General features: G+C 34.3%; 1 protein-coding gene across 1 annotated transcript in view; it reads left to right on the forward strand.

Moving 5' to 3' along the window:
• The window catches only part of LOC129232102 (leukocyte elastase inhibitor-like), a 38,597-nt gene extending 21,471 nt beyond the window's left edge, over positions 1–17,126 (forward strand). Inside the window, exon 2 of the mRNA XM_054866339.1 lies at positions 15,644–17,126. Coding sequence (XP_054722314.1) covers positions 15,652–16,917 — 1,266 coding nt within the window. The 5' untranslated portion in view covers positions 15,644–15,651 and the 3' untranslated portion in view covers positions 16,918–17,126. The remainder of the gene's footprint in view (positions 1–15,643) is intronic.
• The last annotated feature ends 3,461 nt before the right edge of the window (positions 17,127–20,587 follow it).

Below are 20,587 nucleotides of genomic sequence, written 5' to 3' on the forward strand. Positions count from 1 at the left end.
GTAAAGGAAACGAAGGAAATGTTTTTTGTTGTGCCACAATTTGCGCAAGGCCCAAGTCAAAGACCTTATTATACTTCATTATCGACAGAGTTTTTAAAATTGCAAAATATGTTTCCTTTGTTTAGCCACTGCGACATCGTTGACTTTACTGAACGAGTGACCACTTGAGGATTTTCATTGGCAAAGGCAAAAGTGAAATTCCTAATACAGTAGAACTTCAATTATCCGAACTCCAGCTATCCGAATCGCTTTAATCAAAAAAATAAATAAATAAATAAATAAATAAATAAATATAAATAAATAAATAAATAAATTTAAAAAAAATAAGAATAAGAATAATAAAAAAAATAAGGTTGCTGCACTTGCTGCGATTCGCAAAATAATGATTCTGACGATGCATGGTATTATCCTTCCCTCCGCAAAGCTTTTCAAACAGCTTACTTTGGCCAAGATGTTCAGTAAGACTTTCATTTACAGTACTGAATGTACATAGTAAATACTGTACTAATGTACAGCACTTGTTAGTACACTTGCATGAAAAGCGTTACTTTTCAATTTGATCACTTAAAAGCTATTTTCTTTAGAAATAATTTGTTTCTCTCATTTTCATAATGAATACAATAAGTGATTAAAAACAGACCCTTTCTTCAGAAAAATCCAATTATACGAATTTTTTAATTTCCGACTGAAGTCCTGTCCCAATTGATTCGCATATTTGGAGTTCTACTGTATGTACATTATGAGTTTTAACCCAGCTTTTTCAACGTTGATGGGAAAATCAGAAAGGCATGGTAAAGCTTGACCGCGAAGAGAAGGCGGATGACCTTGAAACGAAACCTCATTTTGTATCATTTGTAATAGGTAGAATCAGCCATAAAGCACCTAAAAGTAAGAGTCGTTCTCACGGATCCTATCTATTACAAAATAATAACAATCAACCTATTACAAACGATACAAATGATGCTTTTGCTTTAAGGTCACCCCGCCTTCTCTTCGTGGTCAAGCTATATAAGAGTTTTAATAGTAGAACAGGAAAAAGATCTATGTAAGAGGTCTAAGTTGAAAGGTAATCGCGTAAATACCATACTTATATGAATCTTTATTATGCGAAAGACAAGAAAAAGCAAGTCGAATAAACGGATGAATATGACATGTTGTCTATGCAGTTCCGTTATTTGTCTATTAATGCATGCGCTGGTCCGTATAATTACCGGCGCCATTGATTTATTCATTAATTTTTAAGCGATGAGAAAGTTTCGCTTGTGTAGATATGTTGTTATTGTTGTCGTGTGCCAGCTAGGCTGGCAATTTGGGCTGCGCTGCTTCACTTTTCCAACTGCACCGTAATTTGGTGTGAAGTTCGACTTCTACATCACACACACGCCATAAGGACCCGTTTATAGGGTAGGCAGTCATTCACAACACAACAACACATTTACACAAAGAAAGGACAAGAGAGGGAAAGTACGTCCATGCCCGATCCGGGATTCGAACCCGGTCCTTCCTGTCGGAGTCAGACTTCTCTGACCACTAGACAAGGCAGACGGCGCCTGTGTAGATATGTGCTATATAAATGGCTGTGTAGACATGTGCCGTGTGAATGGCTGTGTTGTGTACACATTAGGGGCAAATTCGTGTATTTTTTAGGACTGGAACGCCAATGAAAATTTTAATCCTGGAATCATGATCAACTTTATATGTGTGGCGTAAACTCAGAGAGCACATAATGTGAGGGGAGTGTGAAGTGTCACTCCGACTTTATATATTAAAGTAGCAAAAATACCCGGCGTTGCCCGGGAACGGCAACTGATTGTAGAAGTAGCGATGAACAAGTAGAAGAATGAGAACAAGTAGAGTAGAACTGAAAGTAGCGATTGAGAAACAATCGCTACTTTCTTTTGTTTTCTGTCTTAACTGAAAGAACTCAAAACTCACCGCTTTGACGTGATTAAAAATTGAGCTTCTTCCTTACCCATAAAAGTAAAACAGCAACAAGTATAAAGAACGAACGGGTATTCATTTAGAAACGAAAGCGCAAATTGAAGCATAAATAAAATTTGAAGAATTTCTAAATAGTCCAGTCAATAGGTAGAAAAAAACGGGCTTGCCTTACAAAAAATGGGGTCAAAGATTTTATTTTTTAAATTTGTGTATACTAGTGCCAATATGAAAAAACCAAGTTATCCAACACGAAAGACCTCGGGAGAAGTTTTGGGGGCCGAAAACCCCCAAAAATTTGTGACTTTTTGTAGTATTTTCAAAATATCTCAAAAATAGTTAAAATTACCAAAAAAATTCCAATGCAAATGTTAAAGAGGATTAAATTTCCTTCAACTTTTGTCATTACAACATTTTTGTAGCATGGAAAGCAAGCGAGTTACAGCTTCTTGAAAGTCACACTTTTTCTGAACCCCCTCAGCGAAGTGCGTGAAAGCGCATCGGATAACGGAGGAAAAAAGGAGAAACGCCGGCAGTTTGACCTTGGAAATCATTTGTCTTTCACAGCTAAGGGTAAATGCCTCCGTTCCCTTTAACTTAAACAAAACACCCCCATTCCATCCCCCCTTTTTTTTCTCCAAATGAGATGAATCGACTCAATAGCTACTCATGTTGGTCATTTCAGGGTTTGAGCTAGAGTATGTTTTATCAATTTGTGTGTTCTGTATTACAATTTTTTTTCCTAGAAATGATTACGCCTGACCAATGTGTTTTCATTATTATTATTATTATTATTATTATTATTATTATTTGCGAAATCAGTTCGCATGAATGCGAAATACCGATTGTGAAGGAGAAGGGAATAGAAAATCTTCAAAGATGCAGCGCAAAACGGCAAAATGAAGAACATCAGCATTTTTTGAAGTTTTTAAAAGAAGTGACAATTCACACTGCCTGTCACAAATGCTATATCAATGAGCAATCAAACTCTTCCCTTGAAGTAATGGTTGAACCTAACATGTTAACTAAATTCCTCAAGAAAGATTTCTGGCAAATTATAACAAGAATTGTCTTATTCAACTTCTTGAGACATATTTCGAAGAGTGGCATTGAAGACAGGCAGACTCAAGTAGATGCCGACTTACTTACTGCTCTTTCAAAGGCAAAAGAAATTGAAAAGGTTGTTATAGTGGGCGAGAGGATATAGATCTGTTGGTGCTGATGACAACTTTAGGACAGCCTTTCAGCAACTTGTTCTTTTTAAAACCTGGAAGAGGGGAATGCTTGTGATTTGTTTTTTTCCCTCACTAATTCTTTTAAGTTTGACCCCAGCAATATTCTTTTCATCCATGCGTCTAGTAGGTGTGATACGACTTCGACAATCTTTGGTCAAGGCAAAATTAAGTTCTACAAAATAGTCAAAAAAAAAAAAAAAAAAAAAAACTCCTGAAATTGAGGAAGCTATTGAAGTATTTATGGACCCAATCTGTCATCATGATGCCTTAGCTACAGCTGGAGAAAACATTTTGCAAATATTATATACAGGTGACGTAAAGTATTTGAACCTATCTTTGGATACTTTGCAATTTAATCTTTTTATAAAACTAGTATACAGGGCTAAGATAAATCTTGCAGGGCTACCTCCAACGTGCGGGGGGGGGGGGGGGATGCTGGACGTTATCACTCATATCGGTTCTACCACCAAATTCAAAGTTGGTTGGGCAACATAATTGATCCAGAGAAATGGGGTTGGGAACGCAGAACACAAGGTCTAATGCATGTTGACACGAAAAGAGATTCAGTTACTCAGAATCTTTTGAAGATTGTACCTTGTACCTGCAAGAAAAATTGTACAGGAGCCTGTTCTTGTCACAAGGCAGGTTTAAAATGCTCCAGCACGTGCAAACACTGCTGTGGCACAAATTGTGAAAATATTGCAGAAATTTCATCTTTGGATGAGACTGCTGAAGAAGATGATTTGTTCCAGGAGCTTTTGGAATTACCGCAACAAGGAGATGAACAATTAAAGGACCAAAGCTTCTTTCTACCCCCTACAGATTCTGAACCGGGAGAACCTTGACCTTCAAAACGGCTTCGAAAAATATAAACAGCGTATTTGTTGTCCTTTCTCTATTTGCTTTAAGGTTGAATGAATCTCTCTGTAATTTAAATGTATGTATTAAGCTTCTACAGTTGGATTTTCATTTTGAAAGGTAATTCTTTTGGGTTTTTCATGCCTCAGAAAGTCAGTTTCTGCAGAATTTTTTCAAAGTGTTCATTACGTATTACTATTGTACCTTTATTTATGCATTATTATGTCTATTGTTTGCTTATTATCATCCTAATATTTATTCATTCACATTTATATTCGAATATTGCATTTTCGCTTGTAATAGAATTGATGGTACGAATTATGTGCTTTAAATGAATGAGAAGATTATGTAATTCAATTACAAACTTTAATATAAATCATATGTTATTGGAGACTGACTGAAGATTATTCTTTTGTCAGACTAGAAATATTAGTTCGTGAGCGGTGGGGAGGGCTTATTATTATTATTGTATCAGAGCATAGGATGCAAGTTTGTGTTGATTGTTTGCTTATTAGCTACCTAATATTCATTCCTTCACATTAATATTTAAAAATCGCATCTTTGTTTGCAATAATTAGACTAGAATGTACGAATTATATCCCTCAAATGAATGTATATATTGCGTAATCCAGTTACAAATAGCAATATATCATCTATTATTGGAGTCTGATGAAGACTACCTCTGTCAGATTAGAAAAGTTAGTTCGTGAGCAGTGGGGAAGGTTTTTTTTTATTATTGCATCGTCATATGTGCTTTAAATGAATGTGTATATATGTATTTCAGTTTCATAATACATCGTTTGTTTTTGGCGTCTAGTGGGAACTAATCTATCAGCCAGAATTGCTACTCTGTGTCCAGCGGGGGGGGGGGGGGGTGAGCAAGAAACTCAAACTACTCTAACTGTCGATAAACTCTCTGAAACTAAAGTTTCTATTCAAGTTCTAATAATTATGACGCCTTGTTTTCCGTGTGAAAGCTTTTTTTTTTTCGGAGTGGAGGAAAACTGCCTATTTTCAAAGAGCTATAGCAAGCTTGTTATTTGTGCTACAAAAAAGTTGTGAATACAAAAGTTGTAGGAAATTTTATGTTCTTTAAACTTTACATTTAAAACTTTTTTCTAAGTTGAACCATTTCGGAGATATTTTGGAAAAAACAAAAAAAGTCATAAATTTTTGTGGTTTTTCGGCCCCCCAAAAGTTCTCCCGGGGGCTTTCGTGTTGGATAACTTGGTTTTTCCATGTCGGCACCAATGTGTACAAATTAAAAAAATAAAATCTTTGACCCCATTTTTTGCAAGGTAAAATGTATCTATTGACTGGACTAAAAATATATCTAACAAAAACAAAGATCACTAAAAAAACCCGTGCGCCTTATTTAATTAAATAGTAAACGAACACACACAAAAAGAAAAAAAAAATGCTCTCTGCTATGTTTCCCTAAGTGTGCTAAAAATGAGTTTCCAAATGTTTAAATGATTTTAGACTCATGTTTGCTCCGGAGAAGCATTGATTCAAAATTTGCATTATGATTACTTTTAATATTGCTGTTGCAAGGCAACGAATTTTTTAAAACAATGGGTTTAATTTTTAATCATTTGATGTGGAAATTACATGACATTTACTGTTTTCGATCACGACGTTTTTTAAACTAAGTTTTTTTAGCAATAAATTACAGCCTAAGTTGTTCCCTGATAATGTAGCTATCTATGGTGAAAAAAATGGTTAAAATCCGTCCAGTAGTTTAGAAGTTTACCCCGGACATCCGGACAGAGGTAGCCCTTTATGTATAAAGATGAATTTATAATAGTGAAAACGAGTGGCAATGAAGAGTATTTCCACAGCAATAGAAAAATAATAATTATAATAATAATTTAAAAAAAAATAAAATGTTTCACTTTATTTTCTCTATTTCTTAAAAAACGAGCTGAATCACATGACTTCTTTTTACGTCAATTTAATGATAATAGCGCCTTGGAGTAAGTAAGGAAACTAAATATTTTCACCCCTAGTTTCTTGCAAACCACCGAAGCAAAAAAAACGTTTTACACAGATTTATTTCCCCATTATTGGCAGTTTTAATGTGATTCAGAGGTTAACTCTTGAAATATAACCAATACTGGCCGAATTAAAACCAGATTTAAAATTTTAAGAAAACAAAATCGCCAAATTTATCGCCAAGTTGGCGACAAAACTTGGCGGCCAAAAGCTTGGCGATACATCGCTAAGTGTTTGACAAATTATGACACCACTTGAGTTAGAATTGAAATTAACACCCCAAAAAAAGTGTAAAAGACCCCCTTAGAAACATCCCAATGCAAACAAAAGGAACGGTGCACAGACCCCACTAGGAGCCTACGTACCAAATTTCAACTTTCTAGGACATACTGCTGTTGAGTTTCTGCGAGATATATACGCACATACTCATATACGTACATTCGCACATACGGACGTCGTCACGAGAAAACTCACTGTAATTAACTTGGAGATCGTCAAAATGGATATGTCGGGTGTCTGTACGTTCCTAGGCATATATCCACATGTGGGTCGGGGGCGAAAAAAAAAAAAAAAAAAAAACAAAAACAAAAACATTCAATAGGGGGGGTGAACAAAATGGAAATTAAGGCCGATTTTTGAGGTGAAATTTTTTTGCGAATACAATGTTTCCTTTTTTGTAAAAGGAAGTAAAAAGTAAGGTTAAAGAAATTGTGAAAGGAAGTCTGTGGCGGGTCTGCGTCCAGGACTGCGTTCTGCAGCCTTGAAATTTTGTACAAAATTACTTCGAGAACTGGGAGTTTGCACCTGGGGTTTTAAAAACAAAAATTCGAATTAGTTTTTTTGCAAATTCATTTTTTAAGCTAAAATCAAGGGCGCCCGCCCATGTGCAAAATTTTAAGGGGGGGGGGGCGCAAAAATTTTCCCCATGGTTTAGCAGAATATTTTCTCCATGGAAACCGACTTCAGTGCAGATTAGAGATATTAAAAACGTGACATTTTTAATAACTTATTCATTAATGGCTGGAAAAGAAATTGTCATGCTTTTCTGCAAATAAAAAAGCACTAAAAGCAAGGAAGTTCTCATTTCTAAAGGGGGGCTTGAGATCCCTCTTGCCCCCCCTATATGGGCGCCTTTGGCTAAAATTTCACACAAATTGCCTATTAAAGGGATGTTTCGTTCGAAAGAAAATTATTTTTCTGCGTCAAAAAAAGCTTGTCAAAATTTTCTCAATTAATTAGAACAAAAGATATAAGAGTTTATGTTAAAGCAAAAAGTCTTAGGCTCTGAGCGAAAGAGCAAAATATATTACTAGAGATCATGAAACTCAAAGTGACTTTTCAATCGTACGTACAAAATTGCCGTTTTTGCAAAGTTCAGGAGCCCCTCAGAATTTATAGCTGTGCAAGTTGATACAAGTTAGTTCGGTACCCCGGGAAAGAGGTGCTCTTCAAAGAATCCCCCCCCCCCCCCCCCCCCCAAATTCCTCGGTTATGCATATTTCTTTTGTTTGTGCGTCACCTCGGTCGGTATTAACTCATAAAAGCTCTTCTTCCAGTGAGTTCTGAATTGTGTGAGTTTAATAACTTTACTTCGGGATAGAGATCTGGAACCAATCGCATAAAATGTCTCCAGTGGCCCAAGCTCCATTATTATCATGCCAAAATGCAGTTGATTACGCGTAATCTGCAATCTTTAGGGGAGTTTGGATTTTGAAAGAGAGGAAAATTGTATCTGTTTGCATTGCCGCATCCGCGTAAAACCGAAACTCAGCTGCGTAAAATAAAATAAAGGTGTCAAATCTAAACCGCGTATAATCGAAACCGCGTAAAATAAATCCGCGTAAAACGAGGGTCTACTGTATTTATTTCTGTTTGTGAAAAATTTATTATTAAAATATGATTTGCTCTCATATACAGGAATTATTGGAAATGTAAAAGAATTAGAGCTTTTTTGTGAATACTAGTTTACCGTAAGAAAGGTGCATCAGTGACTGGTGGAGTTTAAGTGGGATGTGAAGAATTAAAATCGTAAAACGGTTATCTCTCACGTAAGAGACATTGAAAAAGTAAAAAGAATATATATATAAAATGGAGATATATTGGAATTTAAAATATATAAATTCTTTCTCAGTATATCGCCTAGTTGATAAAGAAAAATGATCTAAAAACTAACAACAATAACAAAAAAATAAATAACATAATTATCCCTAACCTGCGATTTGTAAATGAATGGAGTCAACGTGTACTTAAGAACATTATGATACAAGCGCAAATCCATGTGTTTTGTGAACAATAATAACAAAGTAAAAGTGTACCTATCAAAGCGATACAAACATTTGAATGAAATCATTGACCGTATTACATAAATTGTAAACACTAATACATTGTTTTCGGACATTGTGGACACAATAAGTTCATTCAACACATGAATAAAGACATTTTCTCCTTCCCATTCATTTCACTACGCACTTTTCTATTCCCGGGATGGCAACTGTGACCAATGTTGAAAGGAAACGAAGTCGAATTTGCATCCGCCAATTACAATGCGCTCTCTCTCTTTATGTAATTTGCTACGAATAATCAGGAAGAACGTTTTGAACGTCCCTTAATGTGTCAATTCCGTTACTCACGAAATAAAGAAGAATATTTCCTTAAATAAGAGAATTATGAGTCAAAAATGTATTGTAATCTGAAGAGATTTTTATTTCAGAGTTATACTTGTATTCTTTTGAAGTAATGGCGCTATTAAAAAAAAACTTTCTACAGTTTAAAAAAAAAAATAAATCCGAAACGTGTTCCTGGAAAAAACGGACAACTAATGTGCCTAATTTCTGCCAATAACATAAACTAGTAAAGTTTCCCGCTAAAAGTTAGTAAACTTTTTGAAATTAACCTGGAACCTTTCTGAAAAATTCATAAACCTTCCCAATCAAATCCAGTTAAGCATCTGAATTAACTCGGGAATCTTGTGTGAACAGGGCCTGATTACCGCACAGGCCTACTACCCCTGGGCCTGGGGCCCTCTCTTCCTAAGGGGCCCCGAATTACTTAAAGAATTTTGCATAACATTAAAACTAAACAAAAAAATATCACATTTTTAAAATAATAGCCTTCAGGGGGCCTCAAAATTATTGTGGGCCTTGGGCCTCACTTTTAGTTAGTCGGGCTCTGTGTGTGAAAACATATATGTGTGTAGCTTGGCATCTTTCCAATATGCCAGGAAAGCTCCTTAAGCAAATATGGCCAAAGCTAAGACGGAATTGCAAGCAACTCCATCGAAGCTACAATATCTGGCAATATACTGCAGTTTGCCCTTGATTGGGTCTCAGTCAATCCAGAGGGGGCCGTATCTAAGCTGAAGGAGAAAAACCTAATAAAGAAGCCTAACATATTTTTATACTGGTAACTGAAAATGGTTTTCACCACAATGTAAAACTGGCATTTATGGAGCTTGTTGCGATTCAGAAAACTTTTTCGCAAAAAAAAAAAAAAAAAAAAAAAACTTGTTTTTCACAGGAAACTGGTGTAGGTGTAAACCTCTGAAATCCGGATCCGGTAACTTTTTTTTTTTTTTTGTCCAGAAGTAACCATTGAAGTTTTGGAATTTCTTACGGTGTGCGTTTGTAATATTTCATGGTTTTCAAGCATTTACAGCTTAAAGCGCCCACCTAGAATGGGTCAAGGCGCAGGACTGCGCCATTGAATTTTTTACCGGAGGAGGGGAGGGTTTAAAGAGTATTTTTCCCTTTTTCTGGGGCTCTTGCTTTGGGGGGGGGGGGGGTCTTTGTGATATTTAGGGGGATGCACCCTTGCTCTTAGGGGGAAGGCAGGGTGAGCACCCCTGGCATATAAACGCTTGCCCAAATCTGAATACAATTGTTTGTTGATGTAATTAGGGGCCAGATTAAGGCACAGGCGCCGTGCGTTAACTCTGCCCATTTTCCACTGCGAGTTAAGCGTTTTAAGTAGTAAATTTCGATAATAGACGAAAATACGAATTTCTGTTTTTTTTTTTTTATTCAAAAATAACTCAAATAACTTAAAAACAGTGCCTGAAAAAAAAAGCACCTTAAATACTCTTTTTGGGTTAAATGTTGAAACGCACACTGCTTTGTTAATTGTAGAATTGTGATAATCGCATGCGTCAGACAGGAGGAAATCCTTTCACTGCAGGAAAGAAGATAAAGCTCTCGGGTAATTCGCACACACGCCCACAATCAGTAGAATGCAGAATTCCCGGCCGCGAACATCGTGCCATGGTTTTCTCCAGTGCGCCGATGGATTTCACGCGAGATAGTTCTGTAGTGGTCAAGGTTTAGAAGTGACTCAGTTTCTTTTTCTAATAAGCGAAAGGTAAGGATAAGTACTTTTCTTAAGAAAGAGGAAAATTGCTGGAAAAAGAAATATTATAAGAATAAGAAATATTTTTTTCTTTCTTCTTCCTTTTTTTTAAAAAGAAATGTGAAGAATGTTTATTTTTTAAAGCTGCATGTGATGTAATTTTAATATGAGATATAATTTGAAGTTCGAAATTAATGTTGCATTTTTATCTCGTGTAAAATATGTGTAAAAGAATGTATTTTGTGAAAAAGAACAAATTCTAATTGAAAAAAAAAATATTATTTTGAATTTTGACATCTTGAATTCAAATTATGTTTTTCGCAATCACGAGTGTGTGTGTGTGTGTATGTAAGCATGTGTGTTTGTGTCCAGGCATTAGTGTATGGGTAGTTGTGTGTATGTGTTTGTGTGTCTGTATGCATGTGTGTATGTGTTTGTATGTCTGTATGCATGCGTGAGTATGTGTTTGTGTGTGTGTATGTGTAGATGTCTGTATGTATGCGTGTGTTGTATGTGTTTGTGTGTGTAGGTGTATGTATGTATACATGTGTGTGTGTGTGTGTATGTATGCGCGTGTGTGTGTAAGTGTAGGATATGGACGCAACCTCGAGACGGCTTTCGCTAGAGGAGCAGCATCGTGAGGGGCCGGTCGACGGTGAAGCTGCAGAGAGTGCTGGCGAGAAAATAAAATCATAGGAACGCCAAAAACAGTCAAATGAAAACAATAAGTAATCGTGATTGCTCAAAAAAAAAAAAAAAACAACCAACCTTTTCTGAGCACATCAATAGTTCAGTATGTTACAAATTATTGAAGGATTATTCTCTTCCGTTAGTAATTAGCATTGAAAAAATATAAGGATAGCTTTCGATATTCGAGTATTCGTACAACGATTGTTATTAATTGCTATTTCTAAAAAGAAATGCAAATTCAAATTGCAGGTTTTCAATTTACAAAGGAAATTTCTGAAAACGTATCGTCCACGTAATTATATCCTAAAGTATATTATTTCACCACATCGATCATGGAAATTTTAGCACGATGCATTGCAAAAAAGGTTTTCCCTTTCGAGATGTAAAAACTAAAACTCAAGGTGACACAGTAAACAATGTGTTATGACGTTCAAAATTCGCACGAGTGAGAAGAAATTGCTGCCCATCATTAAACTGTCATTTGAATACCATTCGAAAGACAGTTGTCCATTCCAACATTCAGCCGTTCCGCCCTTAATAGCCCATTATTTAAAAAACGGCATTAAGAAACCTTGAACATGTACTGCTTCAAAGAAATTACGGCAACCATATTTTTATTTATTGATTTTTAAAAAAAAGTCCGTATGCAATTAAGAATGCCATGAATTTTCTGACATTTCTTTTTTGCATTATTGTATTCAAGTCGGTGGAATCAAGAAAAAAATTGAAAATTGTGGGGGAATGTGGGGCAAATTGAAATAGTTTAAATGACTGAGCTTTTTGGAAATGATAAAAATGAAAATTTGTTTTGAAAATTACAGTACATAAAGAAAGAACATTGTATTTTTCATAAAACTTGCATTTCTACATTATTTTTTGACTTTTGGCAGAAAATTTGTCCCATCAAAGGGGAGAAAAAACAGTGGAAAATTTGCACTTTTTTTATGGGACAAAAAGGAAGACAAATTATTTTTTTAGTGAAATATTTTCTCTTCGATTATAAAATGAATTTTTGATCAAATGAATCAGAAAATTTAAGGTTTATGAATGGAAAGATGCTGGAAAAAAAAAAAAAAAAACGAAAAATTAAGTAAATAAATTAATTCATATATGAAGAAAAATAAATGAGTGAATAAAAGAGTGAATGCATAAGGGAATGAATAGCTAAATAAGTGAATTAATAAATGAAGGGATTGTTTAATAAATAAATACGTAAGTAATTTAGTAAATGATTGAATGAGTGAAGGAAATAAAATATTCCACTTTGCTCCGCATGTACTTATCTAATAATGTAAAACATTCAAAATACAAATAAGGTTAATATTAACTAAATAGGTACTACGTCGAATATTAGGTCTAAATAAATATTTTAAATGTTTATAATAAGAATCATTTATTATTTTTTACTACAAAATATTACAACATGACTCAACTTTTGAAAATTGCCTTTCTTATATGCTTTTATCGTCAGAGGTATTTTTTTCCTGACTGGAGTAGACTTCATGTGCTACTACGTAGTTAAAATATTAGCAGATAGGTGGCGCGAAAAACGAAAATATTTCACCATTTCACTGTGCCCTGCTATTTTACTTTTCCCCATATTCCCATACAATCTAAGTATGCAACAAAGCAACCGGTATTTTCCAAATGCACAATTTAAAGCAAAAATTAGAAGCAAAAGTAAGAGAATGCGAAATGCTAAAACATTTTACATAATTTCCGGCGCATAGAAGTTGTTTAAATTCAGAAAACAGTTACCTCTGAAGATCAATTAGAACTTTCTCACGGCATTCTACTTGATCTTTATTACAGGTGTATCTGCTTAATGTGATCACATTGGGACACAAAGATTTTGAAAACAAAAAACGAATCTCCAAACTAGATCAATTTACCTGTTTAAGCCACACATAGCATCAAAATAAAATGAATGAATCTACCCTATATTTATGTACTGTATGCTTCCGTCAAAAATACAAATTTTACTTAATTTTAAAGCACCATTTATTGCTGATTGTAGTAGATAATTTTTCAGACGCTTATTTGAAATTGTTGGTAATCATGTTTTTTTTTTTTTTTTTTAATCATTAGAGGCGTCTTGTACACTACGCCTCAACCATTGAGAAGGAATAAAAGGTGATGAGTGTGAAGTCTTCAATTCTTGAAGTAAGGATCCCAAGTCACATGATATATTTGAAACTAAGGTGTTGGAAGAAATCAGGTTTCTTCCACTCGTTTTACGTAAAATGTGTCTCCCATTTGTCGAAGTTGAACCATGTGACTTGAGATCTTTGCCTCAGCCAATGATTGGACTTGCTCCCTCCAGTTCCTGATCTGAGCTCTCAACCTTTTCAATGCATTCCCCACTTCAGCATTTGTGAGAAGTGGCACAACATTTAAGGCTTTCTTCATCCGACTCATCAGCTTTATCATCCGTTTAATTTTCTATCACAGTCGGGGAAACGTTTGATTATATGGATGTTAAAGCTCCAGTGATATTTTGACCAATTTCTATTCATGACTCGAACTCCTCAGATGCCATATCTGAAGGATTTTCTATCAATTTTTAGTTTCCAGGTGATTTTTTTTTTTGCTAAATCTTGATTAGGCGAAGCAGTTTCCGATCGTTTCAACAGAAACCCGATTCAAAAACTGATAACATTAAATGATGTAACGATCAATTTCATCGATCATTAAGGGGTTATTTTAAAAAAAATGAATGGAAAAACTCGGTGCCAAGTGATTTTGACAACAATAGGAGATTGATAAAGCTAAGTGCGATCACATTTCGTGGAAACTGCTGTTTTTAAATATACAGGGTGACCGAAAAGTCCTTGACACATTTTAAAATTCATTAAAAGCAACAAATTGGCGAATCAATAAGCGGTTTGCGCCATAATAATTCACAGGTTCAAGATTTTTTTTTTTGACATCGTAAAAAAAAAGAAAGAGAAAATAAAAAAGTGTAATTATAAGTAGGGGAAACTAGGGAGGTTTGACCCATAAGAAGACTTGAGCCATGGGGATTTTTTCCATGAAAATTATACTTACGGAAACCTTTTAGATATATTATTGGTTGACCAATCACACAACAGAATTTTGCAGGGCGAAACTATTCATAAATTATCAATGGTTTTCAAGAAATTTAATGTTAAATGATTCTGCACCTTTCAAGTAAATTTGGAAGATTTTGGAATTTGTTGAGTTTTAACCTCCAGTTTTGAGGGAAATAAATCTTAAAAGTATACATGTTTTAGTCACCTTTCTAGCTATATATTGAAATGCAGTCGTTTTATATAACTTTAATTTAAGTTGCTAAAAAATTAAGGTAAACAAAAGAAAGCTACCTAGGCAGCTTTGACCCATGCTAACTAGGAGGACTTGGCCCGAAGAATAATTTGATGTTTTTCAATGAATTTTTGTTTATTAATAGCTAAAACATTGTGATTTAGGCGCAATGATTTTATTTTATTTAAGTAATATCTGTAGTATTGTAAATATGAAGGCCTGTTTTTTTATTTATTTATTTTTTATTATTATTATTAGTACTTAATGAATATCTAAAATATTTTGGTCTAATAAACTGTTTTTATTTGATAAATAACTGAAATGCTAGTAATTTTAAACCTAATGAATTGTTACTTATTAAAATAGCTGAAATATTGTTTAGGTCTGAGCTGATAAAGTTTTGAATTAGATTTCTGCTTTTCTGCCAATGTAGAGTAAGATTAATTTTTAAAAAATGTGTAACACTTCACCTAAAGAGTGGACATTTTTTTCATTCACTTCAAGTATTACTTATTGGATCAAAAAAAAAAAAAACATTAAACCTGCGTTTTTGATTTCAGTATCTATGCGTTTTCTTACATTCATGAAGGTGGGTCATGTCTCTCTAAGTGTTGGGTCAAGTCTCCCTAGATCTAAGGACACTTGACCTATATGCAGACGTGAGAACTATAATTTTTTGTACCATTTGTATTTATATTTAAGCTATTACTTTTAGCCATAATATTGTGCAAAATGACAAACTATTTATGAGTATTTTTTATTTCGTTCTAACTATTTTACAAAAAAAAAAAAAAAAAAGGAAAATAAAAACTTAAAAATTGGGTCAAGTCTCCCTAGTTTCCCCTAATTTACAATGCCGGCTGGATCGTCACAGTAAGAAAAACAAATTCTTACTGTGACGATAGAGTGATTACTTACAGTTATATTTTTTCTTTTCTCCTTTTTTTACAATGTTAAAAAATTCTTGCACCTATGAAGTATTATGGTGCAAACCGCATATTGAAACGACGGTTTTGTGCTTTTCTATGAATTTTTAAAATGTGTCGAAAATTTTTTCGGACACCCTGTATATTTATAATACTTGGTCGAACCCCACGCTTCTTATTGCGGCGTCCCAGGGGGGCACGGCACCCAGTTTGGTAACCTCTGTTATAATCAATAGATTTTTTTAAAAGGCACAACTTTGCATTAGTTTTTGCATTAAAAGCAATATTAATCAGGTGTAAATGCACGATTACCAATAGAAAATACTTTTTCATTAGATAAAGCTGCATGGTTTAATCATATTTTTCTTCTTCTAGAATTCAAAATGACATTTCACTACTTCGTAGTTCTGTCTCTTTTGTGCTCACTGATGACAGTCAACAGTCAATGCATAAGTGCGAATGACATTGCAGTCAATGAGACTAATATCGGAGCAGCCACTCGCAATCTTCTAGATGGCAGCGCCCATTTCAGCTTCGACTTGTTCCGTACTCTACAGACAGACAACGCAGTTGACAAGCATCCCAGTGGAATGTTTTTCAGTCCATTCAGCATTTGGTCATCATTGATCGTCACTTACATGGGAGCAAAAGGTGTTACAGAAAACGAAATGAGAAGTGTTCTGGGCATTCATAATTTAGATAAATTTACTACTTGGGGTGCATTCAAAAGCATACAAAGCTTCGACCAATATCGACCAGAGTCCGGAAGTTTGTCTTCAGCAAATCGGGTTTACTTCCAAGAAAATACTCGTTTCAAAGACTGTATAGAAGAAATGATTCGAAGCGAGATCGCTTTCGTCGACTTTGAAAACAATCCCGAAGCTGCGAGAGAAGCGATTAATGCATGGGTTGAGAAAGAAACCAACGACAAAATTAAGGATCTAATTCCTTCCAACGGAATTAGTTCTCTCACTAAAATGATCATTGCCAATGCCATTTATTTCAAAGAATCTTGGCTCCAGCCTTTCAACGAGTTGAAGACAGCTCGTCGCCGATTCACAACAGCAGAGAGGAAAGAAATATTCGTAAACATGATGCAAACTAGAGGTAGATTTCTTTATGGAAAAAGCGAAGAATTGAACTGTTATGCTCTTGACCTTCCTTATACTGGCAACACCTTGAGCATGACCATTCTTCTACCGAAAAATCGCTACCGCGGAGTACGTGATCTAGCATACAATCTGACTCCTAACCGCCTACGAAATCTTTTAGCCGACATGTATCCAAGAGAGGTTGTGGCTTATGTCCCCAAGTTCAAAGTCGAAGATACATTTGAACTTTCATCAGTCCTCAACAAGATGGGGCTTCGATCCCTGTTTGATCCAAGACGAGTCGACTTGTCAGGATTCACTGGGCTAAGAGAGTTCACTGTCGACTCTGTCTTGCATAAGGCATTTGTTAATGTTGATGAAAAGGGAACAGAAGCTGCTGCTGCAACAGCTGTTATAACTTCACGAAGTGCAAGGCCTCTTGGACCAGCAACCTTCAACGCTGACTATCCATTCGTGTTCTTTATTCGTGATAGTATAAGTAATGTAATTCTCTTCATTGGAACCGTGCAAAACCCACCTGAAGTCGATAAAGAATGATTTTTTGTTCAGTAGAGATCATTACACATTTGAGGATGAACATCACCATTGTCTCGCATATCATTTTACATTTCTCAAAGTCATTTTAAACTACAGTATTATTCATTCGAAGTGCTTTTATGCGTGGACACTTTCCTATACTTTTGAGACTTTTACAACATTTGTAGCATACTAAATGTCATTTGAACGTGGGCAGCTGATGACGGAAAAAAAAAATATATATATAAATAAATAAAATCTCGGATTGCCAAAGAGAATAAAACTTTTTATGTAAATATTGCTTTATGTTAAATATTTCATGAATAACCCAGAATAATTATGAAATTGATTTCATATTCTTTAAAACAGCAATCTCGTACAATTTCTTTGAATTCATATTTGATGAAGGTTTGATTGTTTTTGTTTCACTTCCTCATTTACCCTTTGAGGACCATATGATTTGAAAACCATATAGCAGTTTCAAAAAAAATTTAACTTTTCTTTTTTTTTTTTTTTTGCTAATATTAAGATTCTGATGTCTTAATAACAAGAAAGTATATTAATAATTTATGAATTCAAAGAAATTTTACTCAATAATTCACAAAATAAATTTTGAAATTAAGCGACATATACACTATCACCAAAAGTATTGGGACACTTTCAAATATTCACATTATTGTGGATTTCTCAAGAAGTAAGAGGTTCATTGTTCTGTAACTTTTGTCACATAAAAAGTATGCTCCAGTTGTCATTTTTCAATAAAAAGTAAATCATGCATTTAGGGGACCAGCGACAAATTGAGAAAACAAAAAGTTATTTGATCATACTTCATCGTCAATAGCTGGGAATAAGATAAATTTCAGAAATACGTTTACGAACTATGTAGAATATATTTTTATACTTACGTGAAAGTATCACCTATATTCACGAAGATATAAGTATTTCTTTCAAAAATAAATTTTCTTTGAGGGATTTTGATTCATAACACGCAGGCTTTTCCTTCACCCCTTGCCAAACTTTCAGAATATTTAACAGCATACAAGAGGAACATATTACTAAAAATTAAAGTTTAAAAAAAAATGAAAATTTGATGAAAAATGAACGTTTAAAGCAATTAAGTTTTCTCTGCCCATGCAAAAAAGATAGCAATCTATAATCTTCATAATTATAAACATGAACAGTTCTTTTAATGCATAAAAAAATCCAGTTCAGTATCTTAAAAATTTAGAAAGATATTAGAAATCAAATGAGCCGATTTTCAGTAATTCTTGGATAGGCGACGAATCGTGAGGGATCGTTCGCAAATAAATTGTTTTTACAGAATTACACTGAACGATCGCAGCCAAGCCGGTTTCAAATTTGCAAATTTGCGAACGATTACAACTCGTCGCCTATCCAATATTCAGCTTACTCTTGAAATTAGGATACGTTCTCTAAATATTCAGTAATTTTTAAAGATTTATAAATACGTTATAATGTTTAGATAAGATATGATTTTATTTTATGGTGTATAAGAAAAACTGCAAATTTTTATTTTGTTCTGAACTGTAATTTGGGAGAAAAAGCAATATTGTAAGAGTCTGAAAATCTGTTACACACAGAGAAAGAGGGATCTATGTAGTTTTGCCTGTTGACGTTAAGATGGTATAATGCAGTGTAGTTAAATTTAGAGCAACACATTCTAAAAATGCAAAATTAATTTATACGTAAAAAATCAACTGGTTTCAGTCAATGATTTTTTTTTTTAATCACTTGATTTAAATCAACGAACCCTGCTTCCTATTTGTGCAATGTTTTGACACACTTTTTCCAGTTTTTCTTCATTGTAACATAAATTCGTTGTATATGGTGCAAACTGTTACATTTTGCATTATTTTGTTGTGCAAAAACTTCTTTTGCAATAGCATTTACTTCAAATCAGCCAATTTGGAACATATAAAACCAGAAGATTCTTCAAGCTTTTTCGTCTATAACGACCCAAAATATCTAGCTTTTTGAATCGCGCCCAAATTAGAAATAAACGTTCTGAAATGAAAGAAAGCAAATGAAAACGAGTAGATCGTTCTTGTCACCTCCTTTGCTTTAGCTTCTAATCAGTGGATGAAAGTAGCGATGCTACTGTAATTGTTACATTTTTTAGTAGTTTGTAATGTAGCGCAGTACTTAAAAAAGTAGTGTAGTGAGTAGTTCGATATAAAAAAAATAGTAGCTTGTAACGATTTCCGGAAAAAAATAAACTTAAAAAAAAAAATCAATTTTCAAACGAATTTGGCTGTCGAAAATTTTACACAAGTATACATCAGCGGATTCAATAATAAGTAAGACTCATAAAAAAATACGAGCATATCATTATGACGCCATACGTTCTATCTGTTTGACGCCATTATAATTTTCGTATTTCGCCAATATTTGTGTTGGATAGAGCTTGACTAACAAAAAAAAGTATATGAATTAGCGATAACCGTCAATTGAAAATCAAAAATGTTTCGCGAGGCATTAATTTTTGTAATTATGACGGGCAAGCGAAAATCGCGAAAATTAAAGTCTCGCGAAAAAGTACTTTTTACAGTATTCACCAAATAAAGAATCTACTGTAAATGTTATAGAACCGAATGATATTGGACTGCTCTCTGGCCGGCTTACTAAATATGAGCATTACAGTAAGAGTAGGCCTGCCAGACTTCTGAAATGTTCAACCGGGACACTGGAATGCGCCCCCTCCCCCCACACACACCAGCGTTGCTAATATTCAAAAGACTACACACTGTGGTTGATTTTTGGAGTGTTTTATAGGACAGTTTATTCTCAATGTAATGAAAAAACAGTTACTAATTATGAACCTAAAACAGAGATTGTAAAAAAAATGAGAAAAACAGATGAAATTTGAACACTTTACTTCTTAGATGTAAATATTTACAATTTATTTTAGAAAGAGAAAACACTTTGAATGAGGAATAAAAAGTTGGAACAATATTATTTAGATATACTTTTCATTTTATAGGCCTTCTTTAGACTGTTTTTTGGTTTTAGTCTTGAAAAAATCTTCAAAAGCTAATCTGGTATTAATTTCACAAATCAATGCTACAAATGATAAAGTAATTGTATTAATTAATCCTTCACAGTTTATTATTCATAGAACGTTTTGGTCATCATCAAATTTATCTTTTTCCGGGACGTGAACTAAACTGGCCGGGACACCGGGATTTTGTCTGAAAACCGAGACTGTACCGGTCAAACTGGGACGTCTGACAAGCCCAAGTAAGAGTTTGGTAACGGACATTTTTAGAATAAAAAGAAAAAAACTAATTTGAATTCTGAAATTTTGAATTTAAATTACGTTTTTCGCAATCACGAGTTTCGGCAGGACCCTACTCATTGCAGTTTTTGTTTCTAGAAACGCTTCTGTCCCCTCAAGCCTGCCCCTTCTCCTGGGTGGTTACGTGTGTATAGTTGTGTGTGTGCGCGCAGGCGTGTGCATGTGTACAGGGTGGCGACAGATCAGGGAGATCAGGGAAAAGTCAGGGAACTTTCTTAATCAGGGAAAAGTCAGGGAAATATCAGGGAATTTTGAAAAAATAACAAAAACTCAGGAAAAATTGATTTTATGAAGAAAAAAAAAATTTTTTTTTTTGCTTTACAAAATTAAGTATTCTAATTCCTACGCATTTTCTGCCAATTACCTGTTCAAAAA

The sequence above is a fragment of the Uloborus diversus genome, unplaced genomic scaffold (genome assembly GCF_026930045.1).
Source record: "Uloborus diversus isolate 005 unplaced genomic scaffold, Udiv.v.3.1 scaffold_1079, whole genome shotgun sequence".
NCBI lineage: Eukaryota > Metazoa > Arthropoda > Arachnida > Araneae > Uloboridae > Uloborus > Uloborus diversus.